This window comes from Numenius arquata, chromosome 3, assembly GCF_964106895.1.
Source record: "Numenius arquata chromosome 3, bNumArq3.hap1.1, whole genome shotgun sequence".
In the NCBI taxonomy this organism is placed as follows: Eukaryota; Metazoa; Chordata; class Aves; order Charadriiformes; family Scolopacidae; genus Numenius; species Numenius arquata.
In genome coordinates, this window is record NC_133578.1 from 14400980 (window position 1) to 14420301 (window position 19322).

The 19322-nt window shown below is 39.5% G+C and overlaps 1 protein-coding gene across 1 annotated transcript in view; it reads right to left on the reverse strand.

Annotated features, from left to right (window-relative positions):
* Positions 1-19322, reverse strand: part of EPB41L5 (erythrocyte membrane protein band 4.1 like 5) — a 54951-nt gene that overhangs the window by 20669 nt on the left and 14960 nt on the right. Inside the window, exons 3-15 of the mRNA XM_074144917.1 lie at positions 17737-17779; positions 16534-16612; positions 13965-14009; positions 13590-13642; positions 10706-10826; positions 10191-10278; positions 9468-9556; positions 7934-8003; positions 7054-7223; positions 5823-5929; positions 5110-5137; positions 2648-2690; positions 1405-1520 (exon numbers count right to left, since the gene is read on the reverse strand). Coding sequence (XP_074001018.1) covers positions 1405-1520; positions 2648-2690; positions 5110-5137; positions 5823-5929; positions 7054-7223; positions 7934-8003; positions 9468-9556; positions 10191-10278; positions 10706-10826; positions 13590-13642; positions 13965-14009; positions 16534-16612; positions 17737-17779 — 1052 coding nt within the window. The remainder of the gene's footprint in view (positions 1-1404; positions 1521-2647; positions 2691-5109; positions 5138-5822; positions 5930-7053; positions 7224-7933; positions 8004-9467; positions 9557-10190; positions 10279-10705; positions 10827-13589; positions 13643-13964; positions 14010-16533; positions 16613-17736; positions 17780-19322) is intronic.

A 19322-nucleotide genomic window follows, 5' to 3' on the forward strand; every position in this document is an offset into this window, starting at 1 on the left:
AGCGTACCAAGACCAAAACTGAAACAGATTGGAGACAGAGTCCTCTCTGTGTCTGAACAAAAGCAGCGGGATTCCAATAAGCAACAGAAGCCTTGCAAATACTAGCAAGAAGGCCAGCACGAATCAGACCCCCAAGAAGAGCTGTTTGGAGCAAGAGTCAAACATTTCCACCAAAGGAAATACCAGTTTTTAGCACACATCTTGCAATCAAACCAAAAGAATAAAAATAAAACCATGTTGAGAATGCTGAAGAATAAAGAAACCACCACCTTTCACCCACCACCATGGAAGGATTCGAGCGACCAACAGGATCTCACCACAGACAAGCACAGATTTCAGATACTAGATAAATTGAGGGCAAAAGAAAGAAAAACAGCATTGATCACGTTCTGATTGAAACTTCAATAATGCAACGCATAAAGCAGAATTACCATCCCCCTTATAATCCAAAATTCATAGAATTAAAAGTCTTTAATCAACAATTTACGAAATTAAAGTACTTTTGTCATTGCACTGTTAGAAACCGATATCATCTACTTTTAAAGAGGTACTGAAGGTTCATGTGCCCAACAGTGGGAGAAGGACCTTTTCTCTTGAGGGCTGAAACTGCTCAGGATAAGAGCTTTTGTGTCGCTCCATTCCATCACTGCTGCTCCTGGAGAGTCCCTCAGAAACCAGAATTACCATTCCAGGATAAGCCACAGTGTCTTTGAATGCACAAGAAGCTGAAAAAGTTAAGACGACGTGTGCACAAGTACTGGATTGATACATTTCAGTTTTTGCTTTGAAATAGCTTTGCAATACAGAATTACTTGAAGAAAGGATAAATGATATGTTCATTTATCTTCAAACAGATCATTCTCGTTTTGAGATGCATCCAATCCATAAAACAAATACTCTGATTACATGAAATCACAGCTCTTATCTTCAGCTTATGTCATTTCCTCAAGCTCCCATTCTACCCAAGATAATGAAAAAAATCAGCTTGCCCATTTCAGAAGGTACAAAAGGTGATTCACAAGGATATTGGTTTACAAGATTCTGCATTTTGTTAAGGATGAAGGTAAGCCCTTGGGCCCCACGATACCAAGCAAAGGGTTACAAGGAGCTTTATGGCAAGTAAGAAAGACCCAGCTCTCTCCAAGACTTGAAAATGCTGTTCCTGATTTAATCATTTCCTCAGCCCCTGAAGAAATTTTCTTTTGGTTGGCAGTGACTAATGCTGCTGTCGTCACCTCCCCACACTACATTCATAGCAACAAATCAGCTGCATCATCACTAACTTGACTGTCAACTTACGTTAAAGATACAAGGATGGCAGCTTAGGTAAGTGCAGATAAAGCAACAGACCCTTGAATCATGCATAAGCAAGCAACATTCATTTCCCAGCAAAGCAGAACATACCACTTCTTGTCTTGCTGGCTGGCTCCAGGGCTCCTCGGGAGGTTTTCTATTTCCACTAAGACTGGGGCAGAAGGAACCGCTGTTACAACAGGGAGGCTTGGGTTTGCGCTCCAGCGCTTTGGAGACAGAATACAAACAAGTAAGTTACTTTACACACATTAATGCAGCGATGACACATGGCAAAACGCATCACCACTCCTCCTCAAGCACAAAGCTAAAGCAAGGCTGCTGTTCTCCATTACTTCCACAGCACTGGATGCCCAGTCTTTCCAGTACTTCACACAGTACTGGGATGGTAAAGAATCCAAGGCTGCTCGAAGATTTCAGTAAAAAGTTATGGCCGGCTGTTTCCTTTTTAAATTCCTGCAGTAACGCTTTCCTTCTATAGGTAACCCTGCAGTAATGATTGGCACCTTTGGGTTGCAGGCCTTTGGACTGCCATTTGAAACGTTAACTGCTCCTGAAAAAAACCAACTCCTTTTGCACAGAAGGCAGAAGGCTGGGTAGAGCAGCAATCTATCAGCGGAGACTGAGTATTTTAACGTTAAAACAAACCATCATCCCATTTCCACCAATATGTGACCCTTTCTATTGCACTCTGCATCTGAAACACTCCAGAAAGCAAGCCAGGGTCTTGCCAAACTCCAAGTCCTGTTTTTTCATACTTGGAAGGAGAGTTACTTTACACTAATGTTCCTTTTCAGCGACACAAGGTATTCTGTGTGCAAGTACTGAGGGGACAGGTGTGTCTGGTTTCCTTCTCAAACTCAGAAAACACTGAATTTTTGCTAACAACATATTCTTTAATTTGGAAGTGCATTTCCCTCTTTCAGAGAAGAAAATACTGTAACCAGGAATCAACACAGATGCTGATGAATTCTGCCCCCTCCTTCCCCCCCCCCCCCCCCAGCTTTTTTTCTAAATGTTACTTAGCATATAGAATTAACGTGCTTTGGATAATAACAACTCTCACACAAAGGTACTTTGTGTACCTATGAAAATCTGTAGCTATAAATAGCATAATTTCTATAGTACTGGGGCATGCGGTAACTTCCTTACTCCAGGTAAATTAACCAATGAGCTAGTTTGTAAATTAATAGTAATTTCTTGGCATGCAATTTAGCAGTTAACCATTTGTAACTTTCAATTGGTCAATCACTGGATTTTAAGAATGAATAACAAAATTGTCGAATGTGTTGAAATACATGAAAACTGCCTTTAAAAAGAATGAGACTGTCCTTACTTGTGATCCGTTAGTTTGGTTGATAACAGCATTGTTTGCAGTACTGAAAGACAGAAAGAATTTACATCAGAATCAGATCAAAAAACTATATTTGCAGGCTGGCAGAACTGCAAGGATTTTCAGAAAGAAACACAAAGTCTAACAAAGATCTTTCCCAAGTACTCAACTGTTCTCAAAAGAAAACTTAAAAACTTGTGTTTTAGGTCAGCTGTCTCACTCTACATAACTAAGGGTATCACATTAATTTTTATTCGTTCAAGCTGTAGTTTATCTGTAATTCATCTAGTTTTTCCTCTTCCTTTCCCAAACCAGTTCGGTTTAAAAACTCTGCCTGGTTCAGCAGTAAGGTGGGGTGCTTTTAAAGGAAAAATTATATAGTGTTAGTTAAACACCCGGCAAGACGTGACATTGTCAAAACCTCACCTATGTGCTGTTGACACTACATTTGTTCCATAGCTAGGACTCTTCTGATTTGAAGTCTCATGAAGTTCATCAGAAAAATTCATGAGTTTCTTTCTGCACACAGCCTCTCATGGACTGAATTACTGCTTCAGAGTCTTAAAAGCAGCCATTCAAAATTATACGCACAGCAGCTCAGCACAGCATTAATAATAATTTTATATTACTAAATATTTAGTTTTTTAATAAATTAAATAAGACCCATATCCCATATTCCTGATGACTTCTGAATCAGCAAGAGCCATTTCACATTTTTGAGAGACTTGAAAGCATTAACACCGTGCATAATGATTACGCATTAGAAATGTCATGCAAAGCAAACTTTTTTTCCAGACTTCTAATCTTTTAAAAAAAAATGGTTCCCATCTCCAACAACCCATTAATCTGTTGTTTTACAGTCAATAGCTGTCTAACCTGGCAAGATGACTGAATTCAAATAGATTCCTGTATCTACTTCAGCGATTCTTTAGAATTATTTTATTTAAATATCATTAAGTCAAGACCAAACAAGCTGTTTCTTGCCTACTTCCCATCTTCGCACCTTCTCTGTTGAGAGAATGTGGAGGTTACCACAGAACAGAGCACCTTTAACAGAAATACGAAGGGATGCCGCCTTCTGGCTCGCGCATTCCCCTGTACTGAGTTAACACAAAGGGATGGAACAACATACATCTTTCATGATGCATTTCAATTAGCAGTGCTCGAGTGTAGAGTTTCAGGAACGGCATAGCTTGCTCTGGAGCCTACCACCCCAGTGCCGCACCCAGGTGTGGATCAGGAGGCCACTGTCTTATCAGAAGGAGAAACTGCCTACGAAGTTTCTCTTCCCACTCTCAGAATGACCTCAGCAGCATGAAACTCGGAGAAGGGCATGACAACACGGCATGACGAGAGTACTAATTAATCAGACAGTCACTTTTTGCATGCAGAGGTTCTTTAAGCACTTTAACGGCAGCCGGCGTGGAAGAGTACTTTCCTATTTCATAAAAAGAAAACAGTACAGAAGGTGGCAGAGAGACCTCCACTAAAGTAATTGCAGTCTTGTCCCCACACTTGCTAGACTTCTCCCCCTCTCACACAAGACCCTGCTGCTACAAACAGAACACATATGGTTGTATTAACCCGGTTGTTCTGAAACGTTATTTTGACATTCCCTACCCAGCTCCTGACTGTCATGGTTCTTAACATCTACAAGTATCTACTTTTAAAAAATATTTTGGTTGCAATTGACGACTGCAACGTTCACAAGTTATTAGGGCAGTGGACAGAAAGCAGAACTGAGTGACAATATTCCTTTGCCACCAGGTAATTCTTTTTAGCCTGGTTTCCTCTCTTCCCTAGAGGAAGGGTATGAAGAGTGTATGATTCAGATTCATACGAGCATTTTACACTGCAACAGCAAATACAAACCTACACATGCAGAAAGACTCTAGGTATAGAAATAAAGAACCAACAGGCCCCCCTCTCGATGTTGGTCATGAATAATTCCGCATAAATACAGAAAAATTAATACTTAGATATATAAAAAAAAACCACGCAAGTATAGTACAGAATACAAAATCACCCAAATACTTCAAACATCTTTTTTACCATATTTTCGCTGTCTCTGAACTTCAAGTGATTACATTTTTCAGTCACATGGCAGGAGCAGGCAGATCTCAGAACGAAGAGATCCTCACCTGCTTTTACCTGATCTCTTTCCATGGCAGCACCCAGAGCAGCAGCTCGTATCCAGCAAGAATCACAGTTAGTCATAAACAAAACATCCTTGCCCGCCCGGAAACAAGTCTGGCAAAATCTACAGTGTGACAGCAACACAGGAGCTTCACTCTGAACAGTAGGTTTTACGTAAAGCAAACACACACAAAACCCACAGCAAAAACATAGTTAAAAGGTTAACGTGCTCTACATTTAACTAAACTTATAGCCCCCTTCTGCAGACACGTGCTCAAGTACAGGTGTCAAACTTCAAAGAGAAATTTAAATACTGGAATGCATCTTACCTCGTTTCTTCAAGTTTAGGAGAATGTGCTGCAAAAACAGAAAGTGTTAATTAAAAATAAATTTGTAATTAGGTTATCACTAAATATTAAGTATACCGTTAATAGTTTAGCACTGCCTAAAAGTAGGCAGCTAAAAGAGCAAAAGTTGCACATATCCCATGTACAACGTGTGAAAAACAAAATTCTAAATTGGAAAAATAAAATAAAAAAATCTGAAGAGCAAATCAAAGAGTTGGATTTAAGCAAGTATCTGAAAGCATGCATGGGGGTCACACTTGACCAATGCAAGAGCGGGAATAAGAGACAAGCTGAATATCGCATGCTGTTGGGTTGTAACAACTGAGTGCAACTCCTAAGAACAATGAAAAAATCTCAGTGACAAAAATTTCAAACTTGATTAATAAATTTCAAGTATTATCATGAATATAACACTGTTTCCTGGATCCAAGCTTTCCACCTTCATACAGAGACCTACTATGAGATATTTATGGGTGTTTTACCTGCTATGCAAGCTAGAATGACATGCTTTGGACACAAGCTTTTTCTGATAAATATACATGGTCTCCCAAATAAGTCAAAGAAAACCTAATTTTGAAAATTCAAGAGGGGGCCAAACAGTTACAGAAGAATTCTTACACAGTACCTTTAAAGGATATGATTACTTGATTCTCACAGTGGATTATGTTTCTCAAAATGGAAGGCAACTAGTATACCTTTCATTTGTAGTGTTCGTCTTGAGTATCTCTTGCTGGGCCTCCTTTCAAAGGATGCTGATCTCCTGGCTTTGTTCGTCTTAGTGGTTTGATATTCTGTTTTCCCACTAACAATGCCATGTAAAAGTACAAAATAATAAAATAAATCACTTATTTTTAACGACGCAGTACTGACACTGCTCATCAGAACATCACATTTCTATTTTAAATTCATAGTTTAATAATCTGACCTAGTTCTATTAAAAAAAAATTCCAATCTTAACACTTCAGAAGGCCTTTCACAAAAAAGGGATGGAGTTTCACAAACATCCTAATCTTCACCCAATTTTCCCAAGACAAAAAGCTGAAGCTTAAACGTTAAGTTGCTGAAAAAGCACATTTGCCCTTTGTGTATTTCTGTGGTCACGATGTTTGGGAGGGATTGAAAATTCTAGTGGAAAGTAAAGCTTAAGGTATGTTGCCAGAGGTCACAGAGAAAGATGGTAAACAGGACTAAAAACCAGCGTCTAGATGCTCTTGTTCCCAGGCAAGTCTTTTTTCCCCTAAGTTTGGCCAGACCCTGCCCCCAGAGCAGTAGCAGCCTCATGTTCTGCTGACTCCTTGGCACCACTGATCCTTTCTGAAGCAGAATTAAATGGTATTCCAGCTACAGTTGCCAGAAAGGGAAACAAAGCATATGCGTCCTGCCTGGGGTCACGCCCCACCTCCTTCCATATGTTCTCACCAGCTCTGGTGGGGCAACTGAGAGCATCCTGCAGACTGGTCTGGGACCACGAGCCATTCAGAAGTCTGTTACATGCACTGGTAGTGCCTAACATGGAACAGACATTATCTCAGGCTTCTGAAGCACCACCATCACTCAAAGAGTCATAACTCAGGGGTCAAAAGACACACAATGTCCCCAATCGCGAGTCAATCTTCCATCCTCTATGGTTCATTTAGAAAAGGGTGAGCTTTCAAGGTGAAGTGATCTATAAACCACAATGTACAATATATGCTATGTAAGGAACAGAAATCTTGAGAAACCTTTGGTTTCCTACTGCAGAGACCAGAATTGCCTAAAGATAAATCAGAAAATGCAGGGGAAAAATACATATGATTTAATAAAATCAACAATGCAAGTCACTCAGCTTGCAAGTTACACTGCTCTATATGTCCAAGTTCTCTCCTGTTTACACACATAATCCAAGAAATGACAGAAGGTGCATGCTAGATGACAGATGTCACTGACCTGTATCGGAACCGGGACCCTAACCGAATGAAGCCTGAGCGACTTGAGCTTTTTTGGACAGGACCTCGGAGACGGAAGAAGGCATGATGTTCCACCGCACATTTCCACAAGTGTTTGCAGGCTTTGGGATGATCCAGTCTAAAGACAAAAGTGTGCTCCTGCTCCTTTCCCTTAAAGGCACACAGGCGATTTATAAGGGGCTTGAATAAGTCAAGGTTACAATATAATGCAAGGCAAATAATTTTTTTTTTTTATGAATACTGAAATGTATGTTTTAAAAAAAAAAATTTGAGGCAGAAAACCCAACCTTTTCAGAAGCTTTAATGAACAACTGGTCCATTGTCTGGAGCTGGAAAGGGCTAGAGCCCATACACTTAACAAGTCAATCCTCTGAATAACTACAAATTAAAGACATCATTATAATAGGAAGGTACTGCTCAATGAGGTGAACTTGGTCTTGCTTGCAAACCTGATTTCCTCCAATTGTAAAAATATGTGAGCATTGGCAATATCAGCTGTGAGATTTCTTCCCATGGGAACAAATCTGGCACCTGCTTAAGGAGCTAACTCCACTAAATGTGCTACCTGGCCTTTTTTTAAACTTTCTTGCAAAACAAGCACACTGTTTCCAAATTATCTGGCTTAGGCTAGTTTCACAAGGTATTACCCTTTTAAAAACAGGAGGAGAAAAAGAAGTAATTGAGCCTATTTATCTTATACCTAAGTCCCTTCATTCCCCTTCTCCCCCAAAGTTACAATCAAAAATCTTGCAAGGCATCCACGTTAATTTTCAAAACAAATATAAAGAAAAAGATCAGGAGTATGTAAACTAGTACTGTATAATCAAGACCAAGATGCAACTAAACAGATAGTTATCTACCTGTTCATCATCTTCAACAACAACTAGAGTGAGTTTGTTCTTCTTGAAGTCAAGCCTTGTTATCTTTGGCCTGCAAGATGAACAGAAAAAGGAGGTTACATCTTAGTAACTCACTGAGATCATGTTCGACGTGCTGGTCCAAGCCTCTCTACTGAGCATTTTTTTTCTCGTTTTTTTGTGGGTGTTTTAAGTTCATGCAGTAGGGCTTAATTATACTGTGGATACCAATGTATTACTTCAAAATTTAACACTTAATTAGAAACCTTACAGATAAGAAGTCAGTAACTTCTAAAGAGATAATTCAATCAGAACTTAAAATAATAATTACTTAAACTGAAATCAAACTCCACCCAAATACTCCTGCTCGCCTACTCTTCCACAAACCCGCAAAACTGAACTCAGAAAGACACAAAGGCAGGCTAAATTAATTCTGCTTTATTAAAGAAATGTAAATCACTGTATAGTACATCACAGATCAATTCCTATGATGACTCTGTTTCAGAAAAATCCCAGCCAAAGAGAACACAAACACGACATGACACAAAAATGCAACTACTTTACCCCACCCGCCCGACAAAAAAAATACCCAGAATTGATGGCAGAGGGACATGACACACAAGACAACATTTCTGCTACAAAGTGAGTGTTTTCCTGGGAAGTTTATAAAATTGAACTGGGCTAACCCACATCTAACTATTCACATGATGAAATTTCACCTCATCATCTGTCTTCTCGTCCTTTGTACACCGTTTTGAAAGACTGGACGGGAATTACAGAATAAAGTACTGAAAAAAATCCATAAACGCCTGTGTACCCAGACCCAAAACACCTTGTGTTTTATGCGGTGTAAAGCCCCGCAAAATTTCACCGGAATGCCACTGAGAAACCTTGGGGGGTTATTCAGGTATTTGACAGATAAAGAACCACGTTCATAAAAACTAAAGGAAGCTCTATATCCCCTGACTATATATATGTCTTGTTTGGAGCAGGATATTTGGGTGATTTTGTTTGTTTCTAATTGGCCCTTATTGATGGGTAGAAAGGAACATTTCTGCCTTTTACTGGGCACAGAGAGAGATCTTCTTAATGAAAAGCCTGCCCCAGACGACATTACAAGTAAAAACTGCAGTAGTGCTCTTGCTTCTGCCTCTTTTTCAACAGTAAGGTGTAACATTTAGCTATACTGCCTGAAGAAGCTTCATTTCACTGACTGGCTGCATACTCTATTTTCAAAGCAATCTAGTGCAAAATACAACAACAAACACACAATAAAAAAAATGAAAACATCCCAAAGTTATTCCATCTCTTACTTGCCTCTAGCATTTTACACATATACAGCCTATTATCGTATCAGCCAAGACTGTCAAAAAGAAGAATATTTTTTGACACCTTGAAAACACTCACAGGCTACAGAATATTTCTGCACACACAGAGTATTCACAGTGCTCTCATATCCCAAACAAATATTATTTTTTTTTGGCTAGTGCAAAAGAAACAAGAGTAAAATATGTTTTAATGTACAATCAGAGCTTACCAGAAAAACAAACCAATCTTTGTGTCTCCTTCAAACACAAGCACTCCTGTAGGTGTTAGTCCCAGGCTGTAATCATTGCCGTCTCTTGCCTAATTGCCACAAAATAAAGATTATGTTCATTTTGGCGTTCAACCCTTTATCCAAATTACTCCACTGATTAATGTAGCTGATTTTCTCAGAGTTACAATTTAACACATATCTGCTTATTTTATACAACAAAACTCTCATTTTCAATGATCTAATGCAATGGATTTTTCCAGTTTACAACCTTCCAAAAAGGCTGACTAAAGCAGAAAATTAAAGTTTCTTGATTTGTGTGTGTAATAAGGACCTCCTTGTGGAGTTCTCTACACTTCCTTCTCCACAGGAGATCTATTTTGACTCGTAGTTTTTCAGCTGGTAGCTGACTGGACCCCAGCCAATTTTAATTTAATTACTATGATTTTCACATAGCTCTTAGTCTAAACACAAACCATAGTGCATACTGACACACCAATCATATATTTAACACAGAGCAGATACATTTGGACTAAAGTTATACCTTCTAGAAACATTATAGTATAAAGTGGAACGTTGATGAAAAGCCAGGTCACTTGTTACACAGTTTAGATTAGTACAATATTCCTTTCCCGCCCTCCCCCTTCAAAGCAAAAACAGTGTTGAAAACTGGGACAAAGCTAACATTATCATTTCTAAAGGTCACCGTGCTGTGGTTAAACATACCTTGACTATGTGCATGTCTACACCATACATTTCCAGCCACTTCGCTTTGTTTAAGTAGTTAGTTTCAGCCTGTGCTGGTGTTTGCCCCCTGAAATAAATGTTTTGCTGTTAGGTAGAAAAAAAAACCAAACGTTTTTTGCCTGAAAAAGCACACAAAGGAAAAACTGGTGCATGAGGGAAGACAAAAAGAAATTCCTGAGAGTTTGTGAAAAGCCTAAACACTGCTGAGGCTTGTTCACTTTCATCAAGGTCACTTTTTGTAAGTTTTAATCCGAAATCGCTGCTGCAAAGATTACTGCATTTCAAGATGCTACAGTCTCATTATTTTACTCAGACCTTTGGAAAGCTTCATTTTTCACATTAAATACTTTTACAAAATACGACAAAACCATATTAGAATTATGTTTCTGAACAAGACCACAGAAGCGATGTCAGCAGCATCTTTTTAATACATTCTCTTCACAGAAAAAAATCAGTGCAAAGAGCTGGTTAGTGTGCACTGGAAGACCTAGTACCTGCACTCCTTCCACTTCTCGAAAATGGTGAGTTCCATCTCTTCAGTCTGAGTGGGAACAAACCTGAACTCAGACACTAGCTCAGGGACGTGTTCGGCAGGATCATAGTCTCCAAGTTCAGCTACAAAAGAACAGCATTGTCAAGTAATGTTCTCAAACACAGTGGATATTAACAGGAACTTTTGCATACTTTTCTAGTTAACTTCTCAACTAAGTTAACTAGAGTTAAAATAGTATAGTTAACTTAGTTAACTAAGTTAAAATAGTATACCTTCTCCTCCAAAATACCCCTTCTCCAGTCCTTCCAATATTTGAAGCGTCACCTTTTTTGATAGGGAAATTATGTACACCGAATAGTTGTGCGGTCTGCACAAAAGGTTTGCATTAATTTTTACAAAGTGCTATTGATACATTCGTTAACAAGCTTCCTATAAATGGAAGCTAACATCCTTGAAACTCGCATTTTCTCTTGCAGGAAGTTTTCAACATTTTTATCACTGAAGTCTCTACTGAGACAACAGCTAAAGTTACAATGGAATTTTGCCCTAAATGATTAAAACAAAATCTCTGGAGTTTTGTAAAAAGGAAAAACAGTTCTGACAATTTTCATGAAAATATTTGTCCATTCTAAAAATCAGTTTCTGGTTTTATGACTATAAATCCCCCTGGTCCTGCTAAAATTGCTCTGTGTCAGGGCACAATCATGCAGCTGTTATTTGGCTCCCCCTCTTTCATCTGAGAACATAATAAATGCCCTAGTGGGATGGTCAAATGGCTCACCTAGTCCAGGGCTGCACGCTCAACAGGGGCAATAAGAGATGCTCTTTAGAGAGCATACTGGGACATACTCGTCAACGGGTGTGCCACATCACAAGCACAACCTCCTTTTCCCAAAGATGCTCTACAAGCCCAGCTTTTAGAGACTGATGTATGCCTAAAATGCTGAAACTCACAATTAGAAACTTCTATAAAAATGTCCTGACTTTCAGAGTCACTAAGCATTTGCTCCTCCCACTAATTTCAAGTGGCTTCTTAATGTTCAGCTCATATGCAAAAAATAAGGAATAATTCTATAACTTGAACCTTGAGTGTCTGATACAGGCCAATAACTACTGTCTGAACAAAAGAAACTACAGGTGTTTATGGAGGAAAAAAATAGTGACATCTTTGGGAAGACCTGGAAAAGTCAAACAGATACACACAATATTCCCCAAGTACAAAAACTATTTAGAATCTAAAAAACTGTTTCTTGGAATTCTGAACACTGCAAGCATAATAATAGTCTTTTCACCTCCTCCTCTTTTTTCTTTCCCTCTTTTTTTTTTTTAATGCTGACTGAGGAAGTCTGTAGTTTTATAATAATTTACTCCCACTAAAACGCCTGCCTCTGTTGAAAGGAATGCTGTCAAAGCCCGCTTAGGTTCCAGCTGATTTAAATAAAAGTACACAGCTGTCAGACAGTAAGATTAAAGCCCTGCTACAGGCCTCATTGTGGAGAGAGGAAAGAAAAGACCAGCACAAAAAGCAGAGGATATATGGCCTAATTAGATCACTTTGTTCTTCCAGAAACTTATCCACTGAACCCATATCTTAAGGCTCTAACAATGCTAATATTTTTAACTACGGAATGTATTCTAACTGTTTTCCTTCCGCACAAAAGAGCAGGTTAAAAAGGCAGGTACCTTTACAGTTTAATCCCAACTCTCTACACCTACACATCATCAGGACCATCAGTAATTCCTGCCTGAAGACCAAAATGTGTTTTGGAAAATATCTGTATAAGAATTTCAGTGACTTAGTCCTGTTACCTAACTCCTGCAAAGTAAGTACAACAACACATTGAATGATAAGACAAATGTTGTACCATGCAGCACAAGTGCATGGTACATCTCCAAATTCCCGCTTCATCAAAGAGGGCTGTACAACAGCTTTACAGCAGAGGTTCTGGGATTTTTTTGTAGACTCGAACTGGGTTGAATGAGGCCACATAGCTATATCCTCCGAAAAGGAGCCAGAAGCCTCCTCTAGCAGACATTTCTAGAACTTCAAGCCTTTCCTCTTTCTTCTGGGAGTTCCCTTGCTTGAAACCACAGCAAACTTCACATTTGTTAAGATCACACCCTCATCCAAACAACAGAAGACGTCGGCCATGAAGAGCAGTGATACACAACCTACGCAAGCAACCGAAGGTCAGACCACAGTTCTCAGAGGAGCTGTGGGTGCTGGAGTCTCAGCTGGAAGCACAAATCGAAGATGACTCATGAATAAGAGTATCAGATGACTCAAGCATAGCACTGTATAGCCGAGAAAAAAAAGTAGTATGTCAATTCTTCTGGTTGAAAAGGGATCTGAAATAGCAACAAGTGCAGTTCAGCCATAAATGCTCAAGCACAACCATGAGACATGGAGCACTAACATGTTTCTACAAATAAGCTGAAGGCAAAAGCTGGGTGGCTTTTATACACAGGACTTTTCAATTGAGTGCAGAACCAAAGTAATTTTGTATCCGATTTGTACAGTGAAGAAAACATATGGCAGACACGGCGTGATGAAAACAAGTGAACCGTGTTACTACATCAAAGCAATTCTGGAAGACTGCAGATCTCGTGTGAAAGTGGACAGGTTTGCACAGCAGCACCTGAGAAAACAAGTTCACGGCAAAGCTGTTTAGGTTCAGAACCTCATTGTTCAGTTTCCTGAGGAATCAAGTAATTTTCTACATACGCTTTCAGCAAAATTACAGTCAGAAAGAGTTGTGTTTCACACCGGATCACTAATGTCTGGGCAGGACCTGTTTTGTGAACATAACAAGGACAAACTAAAAGAGGTAATAAGAGCCTACACAAAGCTGTTCACGCAACTTCATCCCTCCCCACCTACTCACCTTGCATGTTATAAGCTGCCAACTGGACGGCTGTGTCAAAAGGACATTCCAGTCTGCCAGAAGAGAAACACCTTGTTAAAACCTTAGCTGACACTATTTAGGAGACAGCTCATATACCCAACAGTGAGAAACCGCAAATGTTTGCAACAAGAAGTGAAAAGGATTAGTAGATTTTCAGCAAATTAACAAGAGATAAGCACTACATTATTTAAGCATTCCTCTGCTGCTACTCATGCATACTAAAGTAATATTTTAGAGAAAAAAATAACATTACGTCACTTAGTGAAACTTATTAATTATCCAAATGTAAGTCTAATAAATCCTGTGCTAAACACACTGTGATTGTTTAAAAGACTGTTTATTGGGAATACTTACTTTCCACTAAGAATATCCAGTTTTAGCTGCAGAACAAATAAATACCTGTAGGATTAAACAAGAAAGAAAAGTAATTGATTAATAACTGTAATGCGTCATTCAGACAAGAGGAGGAAGTTAGAGCCTGACAAACAAAAATGTTTTCTGCTTTTTACATGGGTTTTCAAGACGAAGAAACTGCACTGTGATCTTTGAAGGCTTTGTCAGTTGGGTTTGTATGCTTTGCACACATTTCAAATGAAGTAAACCCAAAACTGGAAGTTGTGACAATCTGAACTACTATGCTGCACGGAAAAAGAAACAGGATACCTAAGTCTCATTTATTCTCTTCTGATCCTACTTGGGCAAAGAACAACTTGCATCTTCTGCATTTTATTCATTATTCATAGACACATTGATCTCATAAGACAATGAATATTTTAAAGTCCCTCAAAAATAAATGTTCCTAACATGGATTGCATAGTTAAAATCTAACCCAGAAAGCTGACTGCAAAGTGACAAAGGAATGAACAGTAGCCTGCAGCCTTTTCAACTTGTTTTCAGAGCCAGCTTTCCTTCACTGCCTTGCTTATTCAGTACTCTTCGTGCTTGGAAATTGGGAAAATATTGAACACAAAGCTCCTATCTCTTTGGTGCACAACATCAATCCTTCTGATCCAATACCCATAAAGAGTAGCACTCTTGCTCCATTATGCTACACAGCTTTCCTTTAACAAGAAAGGAAGTCATCTCATCAACTAAAACACTGGCATCTGTGATGGCATCCAGTTTGAATCCTACTATGGATGAACAGAAACCTTATGCACAAAGCCAAAGATGATGCTTCTGTTTTAACATGTGCCTATGTCTCCTCATACTCACATACATAGACACAAAACAGATGCAGGCATTTGTCCTACAGGTCCCTTGGAAATCCCTTCAAATACTTTGCCAAACCATTTATTATCCAAAGCCTTTTGAACACTGGCCCCTACATGGGGAATAAATTTGTTTGGTACTGACCCTAGATATCAAAAGAATGAGCACAGGCCTCCAGTGTATAGTGGGTGTGACCAGCCCACGCTTATCGGCCACACAACACTTGCAAAGAATTCAAGCATACTTCCCGTGCTCGGGCTGTGTTATGTGACCTCTGACTGGTGGCATCTGATGGGAAACTGGCAGAAAATGTGAGCAAGCTGCACCTGTGGAAGCTGGAAAGAGGCTTCACCCGGTGTTCCTGCTGCACAAAGAAAAGGTGGAACCTCAGAAAGCCCCTGCCAGTGATGCCTATAACCCATAGCAGAGCTCCCCTTCCCACTGCTTCCTTAAGGCATAAAATTGTCTCAAGAGAGGAGAAAGACTTGCTGCTCTCCTGTTCTGGGGGATTAGCTAAGCAGACAGACAGGGTTTAAAAGCCCTCAGGTTTCGGGTCTGCCACCCTAAAACCTGTATATCAAGGTCTGACTGGCAGAACTCAGTCAGGATGGATGAAAATGTTTCATTGTGGTAGATGCAGATGTAGGTCTGAATTTTACTTATGGTTACTATTTTTAAAGACAGTTAAATATTTATTCAGGAACATGAATGGGAAGGCAAAAGATTCTTCCCAGATGGGCAGGATAGCATTAAGGAAGAGCAGGTATAACATGTTAACACATGTAAGTATGAGCTGCACAGGGTACATATGGCTGTAAGGAGTAATGCTACTGTAATCTTCCTGGTAGCACTCCCAGGGATTTGGCTAAAGTGCAGATCGAAGATCCACACAGACATAAACCTGAACAACAAACAAATGCACTTCACCCTCTTACAAATGGATGACGGTATGAAGCACCTACAGTTATCAAGAAAACACCATGACTTTGTTTTCTCTCCAAAACGTGCCATCAGCAGAGGTGACAACGCAAAGAAACTTTGCTTTTTACAAGAGATTTATACTACTGACAGATGGTAGGTTTTGTTCTCTTTCAAAGCACCTCAAGTATGTCTCAGTCCAACACGTAACGCAGCATTATGAACGGATTTGTGAAATGCTTTAATCAAGAAAAACTGCTCCTCACCTGATACTACAATCCTACACATACAGAACTGTCAACTCCCATCTCTAAATACTATTTTCCCTTCACATAAGCTCTGCAGAGACCGCAGAAGGAATAAAATGTTCACTGAACTTATTTTTGCCAAAGAGAAGCTCTAACTTGCAATTGAACGGTTTTCTGCCTAAAGAGACAGGATGACTGCATACAGATGAAAATAAATGCAGCTTAAGAAGAATAAAGAAAGAGGAATGATGTCTGTTTTCTTCAGTAAAAACCTCTGTCCATTGTGTACAAGAGACTCAGATCAGTTGCCAGAACTGCCTGATGAAAAATGGTGTGTCAAGTAATATAGAAAATATATAGATCTCTATAAAAGAGCTCATTTGATTCATGAGAGCTACATTAGAAACATTTACAAAAAGCCAAGTAAGCAAGCAGCTCTAAGGAATTCCCCAAAACATCACGCAACTGTTTATTAAATAAAGACCATAAAAACATTTTCCTGGCCTTATTTGGAGATCTCAATTGTCTCACAAAATCCCTCTTACCTTGTCAGCTCTTCACGTAGATTGTTGGGCTCTGATGAGTAAAACTTTACACGAAAATGCAGACAATATGGTGGGCCAACTGCAAAGTAGAATTCATTCAAGACAACAGTAACAGTTACTGGATGAGACATTTTTTTATTACACAGAACCACAACACAAAACTTGACTGAAATTGGCTCTTTCCTACCACAAGGACTTCCTCTGTGACAGGAAAGGCACGAAAAACATCAGGGTGAAAGGACACTTAAATATATGCACAAAATAGTTTTATATGTTACAACTCAATCCAACACTCGTATCACATTAAGTTGATTTGTCTTGCCAAGAGCACACAAATCTAGGTTAATTCCTATATTTAAGGACTCTATCCATCACCAAGAAAGTTGTGCATCTTGGCTCTGCAGTTGACCAAACCCCCAGACAGTCTTCTGTTGGTCTCTGTAATGCATTTCCAGGGCTCTGGACAATACCCACTGCTGCCAACTCGGGCCCCTTTAATTCCACAGAAGTTTAGACATATTTTAGGGGGATTTAACAGACCCTTCTGTGGAAGAATCATCTTTTCTGGAAGCCAAGGAGTTAATTCAGCAAAAGGATGGATTAACAGTTCTTTAAAAATGTGCAGCGCTCTGCTGATTACTGCATCTGACAGGAGGAATTTTCTCTCTCTCAGTGCTTCCAAAACCTCTGTTGTATTAACACAGCACCACAAATCCCTGAAGACTTCCCACGGCGGAGAGCAAGGAAGCTGCTGAACAAAAATCAGCTGCTGTCCCAGCTTACCCATGGACGCACCACTGAAACAACCAGGCCACACTAAACCCTTGTGCAGCAGGTAAGGACTCGGTGGTCCAAACACAGATTTGGGCAATCAGGACAATTCCCCCAAGGGAAGGAGCATCCAAGACTAGTTTTTCTATAGTCAGGATAACAACCTATAATACTAAAGCATCTTCAGCAGCCTTGACTCCATTTAAACAATAATTAATGAGCCTCTAACATGTTTAATTAAGGACATTAGACTAAAGTAATTTGAGCTACAGAGGGAAATGGTCATTAAACAATCAGCAGCACCATGCCAGGTTTTTGTCACCAGGTCTTGTCACCCCTTCCAGGACACTGCCACCCACCTCCCATTTCAACTCTCTGTGCCTCCTGTATGTTCAATACAAGATCCCAAGAGAAATCAGAAAAGACACTTACTTTTAACTTGCTTTTTAATGCTTTTTGTGTTGTCCAGCCAATGCTGAAAAATAAATTACTTTCATTGAATTATCAATAAAGAAATCTCACAGAAAGAACAAAAAAGGAAAAAAACCCCAACCCTATTCATTAGTGAAGACCATCTTGGAATAACAAGTAGTTCGTTAAAACAAACTAATCCAAACCTTTTACAATACACAGCTATGGGTGCTCATTGAAGAGCCTTTCACTCAAAGTTTGTAATGCAAAAATGTCAGTTTTGAACAACTGAAACATCCTCTAGTACCTTATTTAAAGCCAATCTTCAAAAAAGCATTACCTACTTTAAAAAACCCAAATGTACTGACAAACCACTTCAATTACTAAAATTTTCATCCTGTCTAAACAAACATACTTAATTCACACATTAGTAGGTCAGCCCATGACAACAAGCCAGAGAGGCACAAATCATCGCTGGAGACTCTGGCACTCAGCTGCTTGTGATGTTTACTTGGGGTGGAGGGGAGAGACAAAATAAATATTGTTGGCTTCCAGGCATTTTATTTAGATGACTCAAGCGTAGTAACAGCAACGTTGTCTATGTCTGAACATAAGGCTCAGCTCTACCTAATTCTCCAAAATCTATTCACAGGTGACATTTTAGCAAATGTCACATGGAAGGACAGAAGTTACTAACACTAATTACAAGCTATATACTAGACATGAAGCCAAAATAATGGCTCCACTTACACCACGTACAACAGCACGTGAAAAATAAGCTATAGATGGCAGGCTGAGAGAAACACCTACACATATACGCTACGCTTCCTAAAAATAATTGCATATATGCCTGCTGCTGAAGAGTTTATATCAGAAATTAAAGATAAAGCTGTAAAGCTAACATGCAGGTAGCGGTAGAGACCTACTTCCAAGCACTGTGCAGGGCGAACAGATCCCTCCTCCACAGGAGGTGGTGACTCAGTTAAACAGTAAACACGGTGCCCTATTCAACGTAATTGCATTGACTCAACAGCCAGAGCAAACTACCAAGCATTCCGTGTCCTGCGTGGTTCACAACACCCAGGTAACACCACCTCACTCCATCAATCCCAAGTGTCACCTCACAACTAACACAGAAATTATATCCTTAGCAACACTCCTTTCGTTAAACTACCTGCCACAAAGTTCACAGTGGGCCCCACGGGAGGCAGAAAAGCAACAGGGGTATGAGAAAGAACCGGTATTTTCAGGTTGCAATGCCAAGTGCAAACACATTCCTGTCTTCAGAGCAGCCCTGCCTTCTGCAGAGAGTATGGGAAGTCAGCCTCTAACACAGCCAGAACACGCAGTGATTGATACATCGGCTGTAGATCAGAACAACCAAACCACCTACTGCTGCTGTGCACACACGCACACAGCGGAAAATGCTGTCATTACCTGCTAAAACAAAGTAGCTACAGAAAGCTATTTGAAATGTATCTAACATTTTTTAAAATAAAGCAGGAAGCTTAAGGAAGAATGAAGCAAATATTTTTGTCAACTTTGATTGCACTACAGGCAAAATGCAGTTGAGCAATTATATTTTTTTTTTTTTTTTTTTCTTCTTT